Source organism: Spodoptera frugiperda, chromosome 1, assembly GCF_023101765.2.
Source record: "Spodoptera frugiperda isolate SF20-4 chromosome 1, AGI-APGP_CSIRO_Sfru_2.0, whole genome shotgun sequence".
NCBI classification, from domain to species: Eukaryota; Metazoa; Arthropoda; class Insecta; order Lepidoptera; family Noctuidae; genus Spodoptera; species Spodoptera frugiperda.
In genome coordinates, this window is record NC_064212.1 from 14,533,879 (window position 1) to 14,554,708 (window position 20,830).

General features: G+C 52.7%; 1 protein-coding gene across 1 annotated transcript; it reads right to left on the minus strand.

Annotated features, from left to right (window-relative positions):
- Positions 1-1,589: 1,589 nt before the first annotated feature.
- On the minus strand, positions 1,590-5,240 carry LOC118273569 (signal transducing adapter molecule 1). The gene is made up of 4 exons (XM_035590605.2): positions 5,016-5,240; positions 2,865-3,494; positions 2,209-2,779; positions 1,590-1,715 (listed from the first exon to the last, which is right to left on the minus strand). The coding sequence occupies exons 1-4, from the start codon at positions 5,056-5,058 to the stop codon at positions 1,709-1,711; spliced, it is 1,251 nt and encodes a 416-aa protein (XP_035446498.2). The 5' UTR covers positions 5,059-5,240; the 3' UTR covers positions 1,590-1,708.
- Positions 5,241-20,830: the final 15,590 nt, after the last annotated feature.

Genomic DNA, 20,830 nt, shown 5'->3' on the forward strand with positions numbered 1-20,830 from the left:
GTCGTTCAAGTACTTATAATGTATAACTCTAATAAAATAAAAACTACTGAACCAATCTGAAATACATTTTTATGGGAGTCAATTTTAACTTATCCGCGGCTAACAAAAAAGAATCACGCAAACCGGTCCATAAACCTCAGCGTAATCGGTGTACATGTTACAACCAAAGTAATAAATCTTGATATTATATATACTGTCTAGCAATTATATATAACGTCTACTTAATTTAGATAAAGTGATAAATGTCACAAAATTAATCACATTAACTAGTAATTTTATATAACATGTTCGAAGACTTGGATACTGTAATAAAACTAGCAGCATGCAAGCAAACATAAAACATGCAGCAGGTTTCTGTCATCGCTCACCACCGCAGCTTCGGCTTGTTGGCCGGCTTCGCCAGCCAGCCTCAGCCGCGGTGGCTCGCTAGCAGCCTCCTGCTCCTCAGCCCGCGGGCCGCCTCGCTCCTACGCGCCTACGCGATTTTAAATTACACTCTAGGGGTAGGACAATGCAATCATAGCAATTTGGTTTTGTCACTCACTTCTGTTGCACAGCATATTAATTTTTTAACCAACATTGTTATTTAATTATTATAGAAACTATAGCAAATTAGTTTGATCGGAATTATGTATAGGGCACTAAAAGTTCACCACCACCATTTCCTACATAGTCATTAGGCCTACTAACGTTATACGAATCAAATTTATGCCAAAACAAATTAGTCTTTGATCTTAAAGACTAATATAATTTTTATTCTTACAAGTAAGGCTCTTGTGTCATTTGAGTTACACATGTATTATTATTTTGACTAACTTAGACTCCCTATTATTAATAATGTCCAGATAAAGTGATTAATTTATTACATTGTCTAGTGAATTTGGCACTTATATATAATGACCAGTTATCTATACTAATATTATAAAGCTGAAGAGTTTGTTTGAACGCGCTAATCTCCGGAACTACTGGTCCGAATTGAATAATTATTTTTGTGTTGGATAGTGCATTTATCGAGGAAGGCTATAGGCTATAAAACATCACGCTATGACTAATAGGAGCCGAGCAGAGCGGGTGAAACCGCGCGGAAGTAGCTAGTTATGAATAATTGCAATTTAATCACTATGACTGTAACATACATACATAGAAAAAAAAACCGGCCGAATTGAGAGCCTCCTCCTTTTTGGGAAGTCGGTTAAAATATAAAAATAATATTTATTTATATAATCTGAAACCTGGACAATTGCTAGTCTTTATTTGAGGATCCGTCAGCACATAGCTGAGCTCTTCCCAGTGGAACCAGAGGTCGAACAAAAGGAGCCGAATCAAGGACGAAGGTCGAGCCGCTATTCGACGACTAAGAAGCGCAAAAGCCCTAGGAGGGGATGCAATGCCAATTGAAACCATCAAGAATTTTGGAGAGTATGGTAATGGTTCATTCAGAAGAACAGGAACTGGGCTCAAAGACCATTCTTTGAGTCTATACTCACACTGTCTTCGTATCTCTTCATAAAAACCTCACCTTAACTATGCAGTAACTGTCGCCTAATTAGGCGCTTTAACAACAGGAATATAAATGAAATATACTCGTATAGTGAATAATGATCCTTTAATAAATTTATTTCGCTACAGAAAGTTACAATTTAAATAGATACAACATAATAACAATATCACCATAAAGTATGGTCAGCAGGCAGCAGTTCCGGGCGCCTCAGCATCTGTAACACACATGGCGACGTGACCAAACTGTTTCCGATTCTAAGGCTCTCAACATAATTTTAGTAGCGGGTAGCGCGCATCATGGAGTTGAGGGTTCTCATCGGCATTGGCCGGAGCCGGGGCTACTGCTGGACCTCGTACCTTGGGCCATCCATTGTCAGTGCTTTGAGAGATTTACTTTGACAGACACAATTAGGTCCATCGTTGTTTGTCCATACGTGACCTTACAGAATGAATACCTACTATACAAGTGGGGACTGCTTCAATATGTAATCAGTAATTAAGAGATGTGCACGAAGTTACACAGGGTGTAACGTTAATTATTATTGTTAAAAAAAATGCTATTGGACTACAAACCATTTGTTTTATTTACTTATATTTAAAAGCGGTTCAATTGATTTGACTAATCATGATGTTCTGATTAAACTCTTTCCAGGTTGTACGTTCTAAACATGACACGTTGTTTAACATGACGACTCAATGTTACTATACCGAGGAGGCGGGGGATGCAGCGGCGGAGGTCCGAAGGCATGAGGCGGGTAGGGGCCCGGCGGGGGCAGACCCGGACCGTGGGGCCCGTGGGGGCCGTGCGGGCCCGGCGGACCGGGAGGGCCGTGCGGACCGTGGCCGAACGGCTTCAGCGGGTCGCGCATCAGCGAGTGGTACAGGTTCAGCGCGTCCACCAGCTCCGCGCTGAGCTGCGTGAGTCGCGCGTGGCGCCGGTCGGCGCGCTCCAGCGCCGCGTCCACCAGCGCGCCCATCGCGTGCGCGCGCGCCTCCAGCCGCGCCAGCGCCGCCTCGCCCGCGCCCGCCTCGCGCGGGTCGGCCTCGTGCAGCGCGCTCAGCGCCGCGTCCATGGTCGCCTCGTCGATACACACCGGCGCCTCGTCGCGCGCCTCGGCCGCGCCCCCGCCGCCCGCCGCGCCCCCGGCGCCCCCGGCCGGGGACGCGGCGCGCGGCGCTTCTGCCAGGTCACCCGTTACGAAATTGGCGGGAAACAAGCCCTCGCCCCGTTCGTTGTATCCTTTCCACCAGTTCGGATCGCTGGAGTCGGTGACGTGAACTGTGAAGCGAAAGATGCGGACATTAACGTCGACGACATAGAGGCCGAACGTCGGACTGTACGTAGTAAAACTACGGTCCCACACCTATCTCGCCAGCTAAGAAAGTGAGCTCGTTGTCTTCGGCAGCCTCGAAGTCGTAGAGCGCGCGAACCTTGCGCGGCGTGGCGGCGTCGGGCGCGTCGACGCGCGGGTAGAGCGGCGCGGCGGCGGGCGCGGGCCCGGGCGCGTCCCGCAGCGACAGCGCGATGGCGCGCGCCAGCTCCTCCTGCTCGCGCTGCGCGGCGGCGGCGGCCGCGGCGTCGCTGCCGGCGGCGGCGGGCCGCGGCGCCTCGCCCGCCTCGGCGCGCAGCTTGCCGTACAGCGAGGGGATGAGGTCGAGCTGTGGGTCGTCGCGGAACTCTCCCTCGGCCCACTTGCGTAGCAGCGCGCGCATGCGCTGCGCCACGGCGGGCTGCGCGCGCGCCAGTAGCCGGCGGTACTCGGTCTCGAAGTCGCGCGAGGCCACCTCGAGGTGGAAGGCGCGGCCGCAGTTGGCGACGCAGGCGTCGAGCAGCGTGGCGGCGTGCACCTGCACGTGCGGGTCGGGGTGCGCGAGGCGGCGCATGACGGCGCGCAGGCACTCCTTGGCGCTCTGCGCGGAGGCGCCGGCGCGGTCACAGATCTCCATGATGAGTCCCCATTCCTCGCTCGTATTGTTTTCACTCGTTGCTCGTTCTGAAATGCGGTGTGTGAGTAGGTAACTAAATGATATTTATTTTGCAAATAGGTTGCAATGTAACTCTTTTACACATTGGTATGAAGGACTATTAAATCATTACAGAGGTTTACAGACAACCAGCCCGTTTTGCGTCACAATTATGGACCAAGCTAGAAGTGGAATAGAACCATTGTAGAAAGGGTAGAAGGCCCTAGCTCAAATATGGTGACGACAGAGGATTGTGAGCTACACAGATGTCATGCTGACCAAATACTTGCTCGTAGATTATCCAAATCAGCCACTAGAAAAGTCCTGGCAGATCACTCAAGATCAAGCTCTAGTTCACCAGAGCCACCGATACAGATACTTCCTACTGAATTATGCCCCGACATCATTAGTATACCAAATACAGATTGTTCAAAGGCTTTAAAATTTGTATAAGCTCTTTGAATGTTAAATTATAATTAGTTATTTAGTTATTCATTGATTACCTACTTAGCTATTGTTTATCATTTGGTTTTTATCTGCTGTTTATAATTTATGATTTGATTACTTAGTGTTAATGACTACTGTTACCTAATGACTATGAAGGGAAGGTATGTGAGCTTTAGTCTACCAATCAAGCCCGTTAATTTGATATATCCATAATGCTAGTTTTGCCCATACAATTATGGACAACACAATTAAACCGTAGTAACTAACTATGCCGAACATAAATCTATGCGAGACACAATGTCGTTTCTACTGTATCTAAACTCTTATGTTCCACCAGATACTCATATCAAGAGGTTACAAGTATGTACCAAATATCAGATCGGTGTATTGTCATGAAGGGGGTCCACTTCTAATTAAGAAATTAGGCCTAATCAAAAAAACAAATGGGGCGAGCTAAATAAAACAGTTTAAAAAGTACAACAAAATGAATGAATTTGCTACTGACGGTCATTACACCAAAAGGTACAATTCTACGCAATTCACTCCACTCTGCTGTCAATAATGTAACAGTATATTACAACATTGACAACTTGACTTTACCAAGTACTAAACAAGTGCTTACAAGAAAATTATTTAATATTGTTAGATATATAGGTCATGTCTCAAAAAGCTGCAACTATCTGATGTACAAGTGTAATCTTCACACCTAAAAGTATACAAATATTCAAACACTTTGCTTACAATTACAACAACAAACAAAATCCGCCCCTAAGGCTACCCACTGACCGCATCATAATAGATTTAGGTTTGTATCATCATTATTTTATACAACACTGAAACTAAAATTTGACGAATATACTCCAACTTCTATTTTTTCAGTATGAACTAATGAGTCACCATTTAGATTTCAGTGGAAGAAACAGAACAGCAGTCATTTATTTGGTATCAATATTCGAATACGACATCTGAAGTAACTCTCAGTCTCTTTGTTACAATCTTCTACTAATATTTGCCTACTTAATTGCCCTTTAGTGATATACTGGTGAAATATTGTAGTATAACAAAGGATATGCATTAAATTCCTTATCACGATGAGAACTTACCGACGTCTTGATCAAACGGTGAAGAATTGCCGAAAATCCCCATGGTTATTAATCAGAAACATTCATTAAACAATCACAATAACAAAATCTTTCTAAAACTTATGTATGTTAACACAATGAGTTATATTTATTATTAATCAACAATCACCAGTCACCAACACAACGTCATGACAAAACAACATTAGTACAGTCAGCATAGAATATTATCATTGTCTTTTCACTGTCAGACAGATGTCAATAAAACTCAGTGTCAAATGCCAATGTCACATTGGATTTTGTTGGAGGCATAGAGAAAAAAAAAGAAACGTCATTGTGTTTTAAACTCTGGTTTGACTCTTAAACCGTGATTTTTGTCTCACGATGGTTATTATAAAAACATTGTTTTTTTTTTCTATTATGACTTTGCCTGCCAACAATAATCTCGTTAAAGGCAATTCCTCTGCTAGCGCTGGTCTAACTTTATGGCCGGGGGCCGTGGGACTACCTTAGAGGTATCCTTTACCGCTCGGAGGACACGGTGGAGCTCCAGTGGCAGTATGCCCTGCATGATCTGTGTCCTCTCGGGGTTTTTTGTTTTAATATAATGTTTAGTTTTATTTATATATATAGGCTCGAAGTAGTTATGTTAATATTAACCCTCTACCTTAATATTATGTTATTATACTCATGGTGACTGCAATAACATAACATTAAGGCAGTTTCAATAAACACGATAATGTCATCGTCCCAGCAACACAACTCAAAGCGAGCCCTCCCCACCCAAAAGAGCGCCAATAACCGTCGCGTCCCTATTCCTGACTGCCAATTTAAGATTGTAGTCTAGGATCCCTTGCTCACTCTCACCCACCGCCCGTCTGATGATTTTGCTGATCGCGTCGTCACTGACATCCGTGTAGTAAACACAGCTGTCAGTGTGACGAGATACAGTTACGACGGCATGCGGTACGCTGTCGTGTATCCGCTGTTTCCTCTGCGCTGTGTTCACAATTACCACTGCCGCGCACGATAGCCCCTGGACCTCGTGTACCGTGATTACGCGTGATCCCGCACCTGAACCGTATCCCTGGTTTTTTAGGGATTCCTTTTCTGCCTGGGTATTCTATGTACTAGGCATAACGTGTTCGGTGAAGATTTTGAGATCTGCGCTCATGAGAAGGCAATGTGTAAAGATTGGGAATATTATTAGCGATGATGAAGAAAGCACAGCTTTCGGAATTCCTCAAGGAAGTTGTTCGGAGCAGTAAAGGAATCATAGCGCGATCAAAATATGTATTAAAATTATTATTTATTATTCGAGTTGTCATGGCGCTCGATAGGTAGATGGGGTTAAAATCAAAATAGATCGCGCTATGGTTTCGTTACATCAATTTGGTTAGGATCGACGTCGATTTGACGTCCGGTGAGTACAAGCAACGCCCCTAGCGGGAATAAGTGATAATAATAATAAAGTGAAGTGCAGTAACAGTGGTGTTTGTGTTTGTTATAATATCCCTCTGAAGCCGACCCTCTGAGTTCTGTTCAGAAGTATTTTGGGGCCGTCACTCTTTTTAATATACATAAACGATCTCTGTAATCTAAATTTAGATCACGGCCATATCGTTTGTTATGCCGACGACACTGCACTTTTATTTTCGGCTGACTCGGAAGAAAATATCTACAAGTTTGCGCAACACGGATTCAATGTTATTAATAAATGGCTTCAAAATAATTATCTAACCTTAAATGCTGACAAGACAAATTACGTCAAGTTTTCAAAAACTAACTAGCACTACCACAACATTATATGCTCATAACTGCACATTTAGCATAAATAACCAATGTGTTTGTCCTAATATTAAAATGTCTAATACAGTAAGGTACCTTGGAATTATAATAGACGAAACACTTTCATTTAAACATCATATAGAAGCTGTAAATATTAGAAACGTAAATTGATATTTGTTTTCAGAAAATTACGAAACATTGCAGACCCAAAAATAATTAGACAAGTGTACTTTGCTCTATGCCAATCGATACTAACATACTGCATTACCACATGGGGTGGAGCAGGTAAAACATTGTTACTAACTACCGAAAGAGCCCAGAGGGCAATTCTCAAAGTGTCTACTTTCCGGCCTTTCCTTTTTCCCACTAACCTACTATACAAGAAATGTGAAGTACTAACGGTCCGACAGTTATTCATAATGAGTATTGCATTAAAGCAGCACTCAGATCTAATATATAGCACGGATGTTACTAACAAAAGACGTAAAGATCAAGTCTGTCCTCAAAATCACACCAAACATGCTTTCACATCGAAATTTTACCTGTTTCTTGGTCCTCTACTTTACAATAGATTGAACGCGAAGACAAACATATATTGCTTAAATAATGTTAACTGTAAGAGAATTCTTAAGGAAACTCTTCAAAAAATGTCCTACGATGATACAGAGAAGTTACTACTTGTGCTAAAGTGATTTTGTTTTATTTTGCTTTTTTTAACATTTTTGGATTTTTTTGTGTTTTTAGACAATTTTTAATTTAAAAATATTGTTAATTAAGAATGTAGAAGTTAAGATTTGGTAATATTATTATAATAGTATAAGATATCTTGTCCTCGTTTACAGATCATTTAATTTATTGTATTATAGAATCCTTTTAATTATTTGTTGATTTTAAATTATTTTAGCTCTTCTCGCCTGAAACACAGGATTTCCTAGGTCATGTAAGACTCGCATTTAAGTTAAATATTTAAGACTATATGTAATTTATCCTGTAAAGAAATTTTTGAATATCCTGTAAATTTTTTTGAATAAAATATTATTAAATATTATTTTTATTAGCCTGCGTTGTTCTAGCTGCCTCATCTACCATCATTCGATGGCAGCTCTCTTGCTCTTTTAATCCATTTACCAAAATGGACGCCATTGTTCGGACCTTTGATTTGACCATCCCCCCGATTCGGCAGGATAGTTTGTCTCTCAGGTCATTTGCCGCTTCAGTTGTTGTGGTGACGATTAAATCTCTTTCTGCTTCGAATTGGTCAATTATGCAGGTAGTTTTGCCGCATCCCGGTCCGCTATTTGTCCAGTGAAACGTCGGGGTGACCCAACCCCCAAAGAGAACGCCGTCCAACTCACACTCAGAAATGGATTTTTCCATTTCCAGAATCCCACCGTCCAGCATAATCCTGGTGCACCTAGCAACCACCACTAAGGAGTCTTCGGGAGGAGTTCTAAATTTCACAACTCCGCGTCGATCCGACTCCTTCTCGTCCAGAGACACAAATCCTGGGGTAGCGTTGTAAGCTGCCATCCTCTCAATACTTTCGACGTACTGTTGTCGGCGGACAGACATGACCCATTGCAGCACTTGTTGGTGGTGACCTGGATTGAGTAGGATGTGCTTGAGCGACGTGATTTCCCCGATGAGCGGATCTGGACACTCCCCTTCTGAAGGCTGATGAAATAATACCCGCAGCCGTACATATGGCTGATGTTATTGCCCACAGGTTACTTCGCGAGGTTCGTTCCTTATGCCTTTCAGCGTTTCGTTGCTGTTGTTGTAGAGCGCTCTGTTCCAAATGCCTTTGCTGCAAACGCTCCGAACAGAAAGCGAGGACAGTCCACAATAATGTGCCATACACGTACGACTTTCGCACAAGACACATAATAATATAGCTTCGTGGAAAAATTTAATAAAAAAAGCATTTTTTGAGCTAATCGCGTGTAATCGAATACTTTTATGCCAGAACGGTGCTTTCACAGAAGCAGAAGCTCTGTTTCCAAGCACAAATGAAGGGATTGACTACTTTGTCTGTTCAAAACAATACGTTGAAAAAATCCGGACATATCTCCGTCGCCCGAGTTTTGGTATTTTCGGAATCGGTAAAACAACGATTCGAAAGAACCAAAGAAAAGTACGAAAAGAACGAAGAAACGATGAATGAAGCGGCACAAAATGAAATTTAAGGAAATATTGACTATACACAAAATAGATCATAAGGATTTCTTTATAAAGAAGTATTAACATTTCACAAAGCAAACAGAGAAGAAGAGTAACTTATTCTTTTAGGGACCGCCGTCAACTGGGAAGACCATGATCATGAACAGCTTAGTGGAGTGTCATTTTAACTTTTGCAGACTGACCGGATTAATTTCAAACTGCAGTTTCAATATCAGCGGGCTTTAGGACACGAACGTGAGCAGTTCGAGCAATGGAAACTGTTGGCGTCGGGTATGCCAATGTCGACAGGCGTGAAATACAAAGACAGGTGTGACGAGAACGGTGTAGTGTTGTATACGTGTAGTAGTTATCCTATAGATATGTACTATAATGTGCCGATATTACAAGAAGCTGTAAGATCGCCAACAATAACATACGCCATGACGACCATTTTTTCGATTTTTTTTGCATTCATTGTGTCAGTGCGTCAGGTCAGGTCAGGTCAGGTCAGGTCAGGTCAGGTCAGGTCAGGTCAGGTCAGGTCAGGTCAGGTTAGGTTACGTTTGGTTAGGTTAGGTTTTTTTTTTTTTTTTGTATTAAGCTACTCCCGCGGACGATTGTCCGCGCTCTTTTTTACATGTTATTTATTTGTTTACATTTCTTTAATTCACTTAATCAATATCGTGCCCTCACTCGACACGTCTTAAACTATACTTAATATCTATGAGTCCCTTTGCTCAGTATACAGTTTTTTTTATAATTTTATTTTGTTTGTTTGTGTTTTTTTTTTATTAATTGCCAATAACTTACATTTACTTCTAAGTTTTATATTATTCTATGTTATTTGCTTATGTCTAGGTATATCTATTAACATGTTTTTATATTGTATGGTGTTATTTGGGTGGTGCACTCCTGCTTGCGACCAGGGATTTCGCTAATCTAAGCAAGGCGTCCACGATTGGCGCATCATTAGGTTAGCTTTAAGGTAAGGTTAGATTAGGTTAGGTTAGGTTAGGTTAGGTTAGGTTAGGTTAGGTTAGGTTAGGTTAGGTTAGGTTAGGTTAGGTTGGGGATCCCCCCACAGGGGGATCCCCCCACAGTGCTGACTTCCACGTAGTGATCCCCGGGCAACGCCGTGTCTGACCACCGTAACGGAGTGGCAGACCGGCGGCTAACGAGCGCTGTGCTTTCGTACACTTTCCTTAATTGCGGTTGAGTACGAACAAGAGTTTTCTTCGATGCCATCGAAGCCTTTGCGGGACGCCTCCGGGCGCTTCCAATCAAAACGCCCTTCTCAGGGCGAACCCAACGGCCCTTCTCAGGGCCAACCCAACGGCCCTTTTCAGGGCCAACCTGACGACATGTGTGCGTCGGAAACTAGCCGCGCACCATCTGCGGCTAGTTTGTTTTGTCGGGCGGACGACTCGTCGGACTGCGAGTCCGTGACCGAGGCGGTCGCCAGTACCAGTCGGTACCTAAAGCGGGCCTACCTGAGGCAAGAATCCGACGATTCTTCGGAATCTGTAACTGGTAGGACTAAAAAGGCGAAGGCGAAATCAAGTTCCCACGATGTGGGACTTGATGAGGCTCAACGCCAACTGAGGGCGTCTCTGGCACAAGCAAAGCGGGTGGAGGTTCAAAAGGACCTAGAAGAAAAGGTCGCCGCCAAGGAGCGCGCAACCGGTGCCGCACGGTCCAGGGCCGGCTACGGGGCCTCCAACGTCCTGTACGCAGACCACTCAGTGGCCGAGCTGGCGCAAATGGCGCTGGAGGACAAGGAGGAGATTTTGGAGGTAGCCTCCAAGTCCTCCAATCTGAAGGGAACCTTTCAAAAGGCCCTTAAATGCCGTGCAGCCAGCTTGCACGGCATTATTGCGGAGCTGGTGCAGCGCACGGCCACGGACGAGTCGCGGCAGCTGCAGGCGCGGGTGGATCGCCTGCAGGCTGAGGTAAGCCAGCTGCACAAAAAGCTGGCTGAAGCCACGGCTCCTGCCCCCAAAACCTCAGCAGCAACAGGCTCCTCCTCCGACCTTGAGGACATCATCCGCAAGGTCACTCAGGAGGAGAGAGCCTTCACCAGAGCCTGCTTTGCAGGTATAGAGGATCGGCTGTTGCCGGAAAAGCGCATCCGACCTCCACTCGCGGCGGACAGAGCGCCAGTTGCGATGCCGGCACCGGCAACGGTCCCATCCACCAGCGGGCAACCCCAGGCCCCAAAGCCCTCTAAGGGCAAAGGGAAGGGAAAAAAGTCCCAGGCGGCAGCTCCACTTGCGCCCAGCACATGTGCAGATGCACAAGTCGAGCTTGGAACCGTCCAAGCAGCTCCTCTGAGCCAGCCGGACGACGCGGGGGAACCTTCCGCCACCCCTCCCACCGAGACGTGGACGGAGGTGGTGAAGAGAGGGAAAAAGAAGAAGACGGTCCCGAAAATCACCCCGGCTGCTCCTGCAGCCAACAGGGCTCCTGCCGCTCCCTTAAACAAGGGTGTGAAACTAGCGGCTCCCAGGTCGGCGGCGGTGACGGTGACCATCACTCCAGAGGCCGCGGAAAGGGGTGAAACCTACGAGTCGGTGCTGACGCGGGCTCGTGGGTTTGCTGACCCCATCCAATTGGGCATCGGCCCCATCAAGTGTCGCCGTACCCAAACCGGCGCTCGATTATTCGAGTTCCCCGGGGCCGCGGGTTCGCAAAACGCGGATCTCTTCGCGGCTAAGCTGCGAGAGGGCATCGCGGACGTGGCAAAGGTCGCCAGACCAGTCAAGTCCGCGACACTGGAGGTTGTGGATCTCGATGATTCAGTTTCCGTGAACGAAGTAGTTGCGGCTATTGCAGCAGCAGGAGGCTGCTCCGTCGAGGCGGTGCATGGTCGGCCCATCTGGACTGGCCGCCGCGGCCTGGGCATGACCCGTGTGGACTGCCCAGTCACCGCAGCCAAGGCCGTCCTGAACAGAACCAAAGGACGGCTGCTGATCGGGTTCAGCTCAGCTGTGGTCCGAGCACTTGAGGAGCAACCTCTGCGCTGCTTCAAGTGCTTCGGCACTGGCCACACCCGATACATGTGTCCGTCCAGCGCGGAGAGGGCAGACACCTGCTACCGTTGCGGCAAGTCGGGGCACTTGGCGGCGTCCTGTGATGCCACCACGCCGCACTGTGCTGTGTGCGCGGCCAGTGGTCGCCCAGCGAACCATTTCATGGCTGGGAGGAAGTGTACTCCTCCCACCAAGAAGGGCAAAATGCAGGCGCCAAAGCGTCCTGCCGCCAATGCTACCGCCACCGCTACCCCGGTCACGGTCGCTAACGCGGGAGATGAGATGATTGAATAATGGGGCGCAATCATCTCATCCTACAGGCCAACACCAACCACTGCAGAGCGGCCCAGGACCTGCTGGTGCAGACCATGGCAGATTGGTTGGTGGACGTAGCGGTAGTTGCCGAGCCCTACTGGATTCCCGACCGTTGGCTGGGCGACAGGGATGGCCTAGTCGCGATTGCGGCACGGTCTTCCACAGACTCCCCTCCCCTCTCGCTTCTAGAGAGAGGATCGGGATACGTGGCCGCCGTGTGGGGGGACCTGGCCCTTGTGGGGGTCTACTTCTCCCCAAATCGCCCTCTCCAGGCCTTCGAGGATTTCCTCGAGGGACTTGCGGCCGTAGTCGGCAGGATGGCGCCTCGACAGGTTTCCGTTCTGGGGGACTTGAACGCCAAGTCAGAGACGTGGGGCAACTCTGCCACCGACGCTCGTGGGCGGGCGCTTGAGGCGTGGGCAGCCTCCTCTGGTCTCTCCCTCTTGAACAGGGGGAGTGTTCAAACATGCGTGCGGCGGCAGGGTGGGTCCATAGTGGACGTTACCTTTGCCTCCCCAGTGCTGGCCGCACGTGTGGAGAACTGGCGGGTGGACATGGTGGAGACTCTGTCGGACCACAGATATATTCGATTCGAAATCTCCACCCAGAGCCGACGGGGGAACTCCACATCGTCGGGCCGATCCCCGTTTCCGCGTTGGGCTCTCACTCGCTTGGACCGGGAGGCTGCAAAGGAGGCCGCGTTCCTGCAGGACTGGCTTTCGCCCCCTGCCGTCCTTGACCTGGACGTTGACGCCGCGGCGTCACTACTCAGAGGGTCTCTGACCGAAGTGTGTAACTCCAGCATGCCTCGGACTCGTCGTCCGCCTCCAAACCGTGCCGTGTATTGGTGGTCGGAGGAGCTGGCGCAGCTGCGGGCAGCGTGCATGGCCGCAAAGCGCCAGTTCACGCGGAGTCGTCGCCGGCGGCACCGAGACGAAGCAAACGAGGACCGTCTGTACGAAGCGTACAAGGCGGCAAAGGCGGCCCTCAAGTCAGCTATCGGCGCCGCCAAAGACGCAGCGAGAGCCGAGCTGCTGGAGACACTAGACGGCGATCCATTCGGGAGACCATACAGGGCGGCGCGTAACAAACTGCGCCCCTCAGGTCCCCCGGTGACCGAGACCCTTGAGCCTTCATTGCTGGATGAGGTGGTGCTGTCCCTGTTCCCGCGCCGGAACGCCGATTTCACCCCTCCAGCAATGAACCCCCTCGGGATATGGAGGCGGAGGTACAGGTCCCTCCTGTCGCGGAAGGCGAGTTTCACACGGCGTTAGTCCGCCTCCGGGGAAAGAAAACTGCCCCCGGCCCAGACGGTATCCCCGCTAGGGTAGTGGCCATTGCCGCCTCCCAAATGGAGGAGCGGTTTCGGGACCTCTTCAGCGCGTGTCTCGCAACGGGGAGGTTCCCGAAACCCTGGAAGGAAGGGCAATTGTGCCTGCTGCGCAAAGACGGACGCCCGGCGGACTCCCCCTCGGCATACCGGCCCATCGTTCTGCTCGATGAGGTCGGAAAAATGTTCGAGGGGATCATCGCTGCCCGCCTCAACCGCCATCTTGCCAACGTTGGACCGGATCTCTCCGACGCTCAGTTCGGTTTTCGAGCCCAGCGGTCGACAATAGATGCCCTGACCCGTCTCAAGGGCCAGGTCAAGGAGGCCGTGGAAGAAGGGGATGGACTGTTGGCTGTGTCGTTTGATATAGCCAACGCGTTCAACTCCATCCCCCATTCAACCATCATTGAGGCGCTCCGATTCCACGGGGTGCCTCAATACCTTCGGAGCCTACTGGCCGATTACTTGGCAGACAGGGCTGTCGTCCTTGTCGACAGAGACGGAGAGGTTCGGCGCTACGTCGTGGAGTCCGGCGTTCCGCAGGGGTCAGTGTTAGGACCCCTCCTATGGAACGTTGGTTTCGACTGGCTCCTGCGGGGAACGCTCCTCCGCGGGACGAGTGTCATATGTTACGCGGATGACACTCTCCTCACTGCCCGCGGGGGCTTCACGACGGCGGCCAACCTGGCATCAGCGGGCGGCTCCCTGGTTGCCAACAGGATCCACCGCCTGGGGCTGACGGTGGCGCTGCACAAAACCGAGGCCGTGTTCTTCCACGGCCCGAGGCAGCGCCCCCCTCCCGACGCCCACATCTATGTGGACGGCACCAGGGTCGCCGTAGAGGGCCAGATAAAATATCTGGGCCTCATTCTAGATAGCAGGTGGCGTTTCGGCCCGCACTTCGCCGAGCTGTCCAAGCGCCTTCTAAGAACAGCGAATGCCCTCTCGTGGCTTATGCCAAATCTGGGGGGCCCAGCGCGCGATGCCGGCGTTTGTACGCCGGCATTCTCAGGAGCATGGCCCTTTATGGGGCTCCGATTTGGGCGGACTCCCTACACAGAAGGGAGAATGCCACCGCCCTTCGTGTGCCCCAAAGGGCTATCGCTCAGCGGGTGGCGCGGGCCTACCGCACAGTGGGCTTCGCGGCGGCATGCGCACTGGCGGGCACACCTCCGTGGGAGCTGGAGGCGTGGGTGCTCGCCAGAGTCTATGATTGGACGGCAGAGCGGAGGGCGCGCGGAGAGCACCCGGCTCATGAGGTGAGGGAGGCCGTGCGGCAGGAGGCCAAGGAGGCCATCGTCGTCCACTGGGCGGACGACCTTGCCGCTGCTGCCTTTGGCAGACGAACGCTGGACGCCATCGGGCCAGTCCTCCAGGCTTGGCTCGAGCGGCCGTTTGGTTTCCTCTCCTTCCGCCTGGTGCAGGTGATGACAGGCCATGGCTGTTTTGGCTCATACCTGCACCGCATCGGGCGGGAGGAGAGCCCGTCGTGCCACCACTGCGGTGCGATAGCGGACACGGTGCGGCACACTGTGGAAGAGTGTCCATCGTGGTCCGAGCCGCGCCAAGATCTGGTTGCGGCGGTCGGAGCAGACCTCTCGCTCCCTTCCATTGTTCGCGCTATGCTGGGGAGTGAGGAGGCATGGGCGGCGGTCGCCTCTTTCTGCGAGTGCGTAATATCGCAGAAAGAGGCGGCGGAACGTGAGCGAGAGGAGGACGCCCTCGCTCCAGCGCTTCGTCGAAGACGAACTGGTAGGAGAAGACGATAATACCACCGTCTTCTCCCTCCCGGGGGTGAGTAGCGGGTGCTAGGCGCGGGGGCGCCTACACCTGCATTGCACTACTCACCTCTCGCGGGACGGGAGCGGTTGGCACACGACCGTTCCCGATGCCCCTTTCCCATGCTAGGGAGGGGCTTGTAATGGCCTGCCACCACAGGTGGGCTCCGCCGGGGGGTTCTGGTAGTAAAGGTTCAGCCGGTCTCCCAGACCCCCTAACTGGCGATGCGGGTGTGCTCCTGGGTTTTTTAGTGGGTATGCCGGCTTCTACCGGAGAGTCCCACATATCCCTCCCGTCCCCCGACGGGAGGACGATACATAAAGTATTTTTCCCAGGGTCAAAAAAAAAAAAAAAAAAAAAAAAAAAAAAAAGGTTAGGTTAGGTTAGGTTAGGTTGGGGAAGGTTAGGTTAGGTTAGGTTAGGTTAGGTTAGGTTAGGTTAGGTTGCTAGGACTTCCCCACAGTGCTGACTTCCACGTAGTGATCCCGGGCAACGCCGTGTCTGACCACCGTAACGGAGTGGCAGACCGGCGGCTAACGAGCGCTGTGCTTTCGTACACTTTCCTTCATTGCGGTTGAGTACGAACAAGACTTTTCTTCGATGCCATCGAAGCCTTTGCGGGACGCCTCCGGGCGCTTCCAATCAAAACGCCCTTCTCAGGGCGAACCCAACGGCCCTTCTCAGGGCCAACCCAACGGCCCTTTTCAGGGCCAACCTGACGACTTTTCAGTGTCGGAAACTAGCCGCGCACCATCTGCGGCTAGTTTGTTTTGTCGGGCGGACGACTCGTCGGACTGCGAGTCCGTGACCGAGGCGGTCGCCAGTACCAGTCGGTACCTAAAGCGGGCCTACCTGAGGCAAGAATCCGACGATTCTTCGGAATCTGTAACTTGGTAGGACTAAAAAGGCGAAGGCGAAATCAAGTTCCCACGATGTGGGACTTGATGAGGCTCAACGCCAACTGAGGGCGTCTCTGGCGCAAGCAAAGCGGGTGGAGGTTCAAAAGGACCTAGAAGAAAAGGTCGCCGCCAAGGAGCGCGCAACCGGTGCTGCACGGTCCAGGGCCGGCTACGGGGCCTCCAACGTCCTGTACGCAGACCACTCAGTGGCCGAGCTAGCGCAAATGGCGCTGGAGGACAAGGAGGAGATTTTGGAGGTGGCCTCCAAGTCCTCCAACCTCAAGGGAACCTTTCAAAAGGCCCTTAAATGCCGTGCAGCCAGCTTGCACGGCATTATTGCGGAACTGGTGCAGCGCACGGCCACGGACGAGTCGCGGCAGCTGCAGGCGCGGGTGGATCGCCTGCAGGCTGAGGTAAGCCAGCTGCATAAAAAGCTGGCTGAAGCCACGGCTCCTGCCCCCAAAACCTCAGCAGCAACAGGCTCCTCCTCCGACCTTGAGGACATCATCCGCAAGGTCACTCAGGAGGAGAGAGCCTTCACCAGAGCCTGCCTTGCAGGTATAGAGGATCGGCTGTTGCCGGAAAAGCGCATCCGTCCTCCACTCGCGGCGGACAGAGCGCCAGTCGCGATGCCGGCACCGGCAACGGTCCCATCCACCAGCGGGCAACCCCAGGCCCCAAAGCCCTCTAAGGGCAAAGGGAAGGGAAAAAGTCCCAGGCGGCAGCTCCACTTGCGCCCAGCACATGTGCAGATGCACAAGTCGAGCTTGGAACCGTCCAAGCAGCTCCTCTGAGCCAGCCGGACGACGCGGGGGAACCTTCCGCCACCCCTCCCACCGAGACGTGGACGGAGGTAGTGAAAGAGGGAAAAAGAAGAAGACGGTCCCGAAAATCACCCCGGCTGCTCCTGCAGCCAACAGGGCTCCTGCCGCTCCCTTAAACAAGGGTGTGAAACTAGCGGCTCCCAGGTCGGCGGCGGTGACGGTGACCATCACTCCAGAGGCCGCTGAAAGGGGTGAAACATACGAGTCGGTGCTGACGCGGGCTCGTGGGTTCGCTGACCCCATCCAATTGGGCATCGGCCCCATCAAGTGTCGCCGTACCCAAACCGGCGCTCGATTATTCGAGTTCCCCGGGGCCGCGGGTTCGCAAAACGCGGATCTCTTCGCGGCTAAGCTGCGAGAGGGCATCGCGGACGTGGCAAAGGTCGCCAGACCAGTCAAGTCCGCGACACTGGAGGTTGTGGATCTCGATGATTCAGTTTCCGTGAACGAAGTGGTTGCGGCTATTGCAGCAGCAGGAGGCTGCTCCGTCGAGGCGGTGCATGGTCGGACCATCTGGACTGGCCGCCGCGGCCTGGGCATGACCCGTGTGGACTGCCCAGTCACCGCAGCCAAGGCCGTCCTGAACAGAACCAAAGGACGGCTGCTGATCGGGTTCAGCTCAGCTGTGGTCCGAGCACTTGAGGAGCAACCTCTGCGCTGCTTCAAGTGCTTCGGCACTGGCCACACCCGATACATGTGTCCGTCCAGCGCGGAGAGGGCAGACACCTGCTACCGTTGCGGCAAGTCGGGGCACTTGGCGGCGTCCTGTGACGCCACCACGCCGCACTGTGCTGTGTGCGCTGCCAGTGGTCGCCCAGCGAACCATTTCATGGCTGGGAGGAAGTGTACTCCTCCCACCAAGAAGGGCAAAATGCAGGCGCCAAAACGTCCTGCCGCTGCCAATGCTACCGCCACCGCTACCCCGGTCACGGTCGCTAACGCGGGAGATGAGATGATTGAATAATGGGGCGCAATCATCTCATCCTACAGGCCAACACCAACCACTGCAGAGCGGCCCAGGACCTGCTGGTGCAGACCATGGCAGATTGGTTGGTGGACGTAGCGGTAGTTGCCGAGCCCTACTGGATTCCCGACCGTTGGCTGGGCGACAGGGATGGCCTAGTCGCGATTGCGGCACGGTCTTCCACAGACTCCCCTCCCCTCTCGCTTCTAGAGAGAGGATCGGGATACGTGGCCGCCGTGTGGGGGGACCTGGCCCTTGTGGGGGTCTACTTCTCCCCAAATCGCCCTCTCCAGGCCTTCGAGGATTTCCTCGAGGGACTTGCGGCCGTAGTCGGCAGGATGGCGCCTCGACAGGTTTCCGTTCTGGGGGACTTGAACGCCAAGTCAGAGACGTGGGGCAACTCTGCCACCGACGCTCGTGGGCGGGCGCTTGAGGCGTGGGCAGCCTCCTCTGGTCTCTCCCTCTTGAACAGGGGGAGTGTTCAAACATGCGTGCGGCGGCAGGGTGGGTCCATAGTGGACGTTACCTTTGCCTCCCCAGTGCTGGCCGCACGTGTGGAGAACTGGCGGGTGGACATGGTGGAGACTCTGTCGGACCACAGATATATTCGATTCGAAATCTCCACCCAGAGCCGACGGGGGAACTCCACATCGTCGGGCCGATCCCCGTTTCCGCGTTGGGCTCTCACTCGCTTGGACCGGGAGGCTGCAAAGAGGCCGCGTTCCTGCAGGACTGGCTTTCGCCCCCTGCCGTCCTTGACCTGGACGTTGACGCCGCGGCGTCACAACTCAGAGGGTCTCTGACCGAAGTGTGTAACTCCAGCATGCCTCGGACTCGTCGTCCGCCTCCAAACCGTGCCGTGTATTGGTGGTCGGAGGAGCTGGCGCAGCTGCGGGCAGCGTGCATGGCCGCAAAGCGCCAGTTCACGCGGAGTCGTCGCCGGCGGCACCGAGACGAAGCAAACGAGGACCGTCTGTACGAAGCGTACAAGGCGGCAAAGGCGGCCCTCAAGTCAGCTATCGGCGCCGCCAAAGACGCAGCGAGAGCCGAGCTGCTGGAGACACTAGACGGCGATCCATTCGGGAGACCATACAGGGCGGCGCGTAACAAACTGCGCCCCTCAGGTCCCCCGGTGACCGAGACCCTTGAGCCTTCATTGCTGGATGAGGTGGTGCTGTCCCTGTTCCCGCGCCGGAACGCCGATTTCACCCCTCCAGCAATGAACCCCCTCGGGATATGGAGGCGGAGGTACAGGTCCCTCCTGTCGCGGAAGGCGAGTTTCACACGGCGTTAGTCCGCCTCCGGGGAAAGAAAACTGCCCCCGGCCCAGACGGTATCCCCGCTAGGGTAGTGGCCATTGCCGCCTCCCAAATGGAGGAGCGGTTTCGGGACCTCTTCAGCGCGTGTCTCGCAACGGGGAGGTTCCCGAAACCCTGGAAGGAGGGGCAACTTTGCCTGCTGCGCAAAGACGGACGCCCGGCGGACTCCCCCTCGGCATACCGGCCCATCGTTCTGCTCGATGAGGTCGGAAAAATGTTCGAGGGGATCATAGCTGCCCGCCTCAACCGCCATCTTGCCAACGTTGGACCGGATCTCTCCGACGCTCAGTTCGGTTTTCGAGCCCAGCGGTCGACAATAGATGCCCTGACCCGTCTCAAGGGCCAGGTCAAGGAGGCCGTGGAAGAAGGGGATGGACTGTTGGCTGTGTCGTTTGATATAGCCAACGCGTTCAACTCCATCCCCCATTCAACCATCATTGAGGCGCTCCGATTCCACGGGGTGCCTCAATACCTTCGGAGCCTACTGGCCGATTACTTGGCAGACAGGGCTGTCGTCCTTGTCGACAGAGACGGAGAGGTTCGGCGCTACGTCGTGGAGTCCGGCGTTCCGCAGGGGTCAGTGTTAGGACCCCTCCTATGGAACGTTGGTTTCGACTGGCTCCTGCGGGGAACGCTCCTCCGCGGGACGAGTGTCATATGTTACGCGGATGACACTCTCCTCACTGCCCGCGGGGGCTTCACGACGGCGGCCAACCTGGCATCAGCGGGCGGCTCCCTGGTTGCCAACAGGATCCACCGCCTGGGGCTGACGGTGGCGCTGCACAAAACCGAGGCCGTGTTCTTCCACGGCCCGAGGCAGCGCCCCCCTCCCGACGCCCACATCTATGTGGACGGCACCAGGGTCGCCGTAGAGGGCCAGATAAAATATCTGGGCCTCATTCTAGATAGCAGGTGGCGTTTCGGCCCGCACTTCGCCGAGCTGTCCAAGCGCCTTCTAAGAACAGCGAATGCCCTCTCGTGGCTTATGCCAAATCTGGGGGGCCCAGCGCGCGATGCCGGCGTTTGTACGCCGGCATTCTCAGGAGCATGGCCCTTTATGGGGCTCCGATTTGGGCGGACTCCCTACACAGAAGGGAGAATGCCACCGCCCTTCGTGTGCCCCAAAGGGCTATCGCTCAGCGGGTGGCGCGGGCCTACCGCACAGTGGGCTTCGCGGCGGCATGCGCACTGGCGGGCACACCTCCGTGGGAGCTGGAGGCGTGGGTGCTCGCCAGAGTCTATGATTGGACGGCAGAGCGGAGGGCGCGCGGAGAGCACCCGGCTCATGAGGTGAGGGAGGCCGTGCGGCAGGAGGCCAAGGAGGCCATCGTCGTCCACTGGGCGGACGACCTTGCCGCTGCTGCCTTTGGCAGACGAACGCTGGACGCCATCGGGCCAGTCCTCCAGGCTTGGCTCGAGCGGCCGTTTGGTT

Excerpts from the sequence above, each read along its gene's own strand:
- LOC118273569 (XM_035590605.2), bottom strand. The coding sequence starts at position 5,058 with ATGGGGATTTTCGGCAATTCTTCACCGTTTGATCAAGACGTCG. Across the intron at positions 3,495-5,015 it reads ACCGTTTGATCAAGACGTCG|AACGAGCAACGAGTGAAAAC; the intron begins GTAAGTTCTCAT and ends ACCGCATTTCAG. Across the intron at positions 2,780-2,864 it reads TTTCTTAGCTGGCGAGATAG|TTCACGTCACCGACTCCAGC; the intron begins GTGTGGGACCGT and ends TTCGCTTCACAG.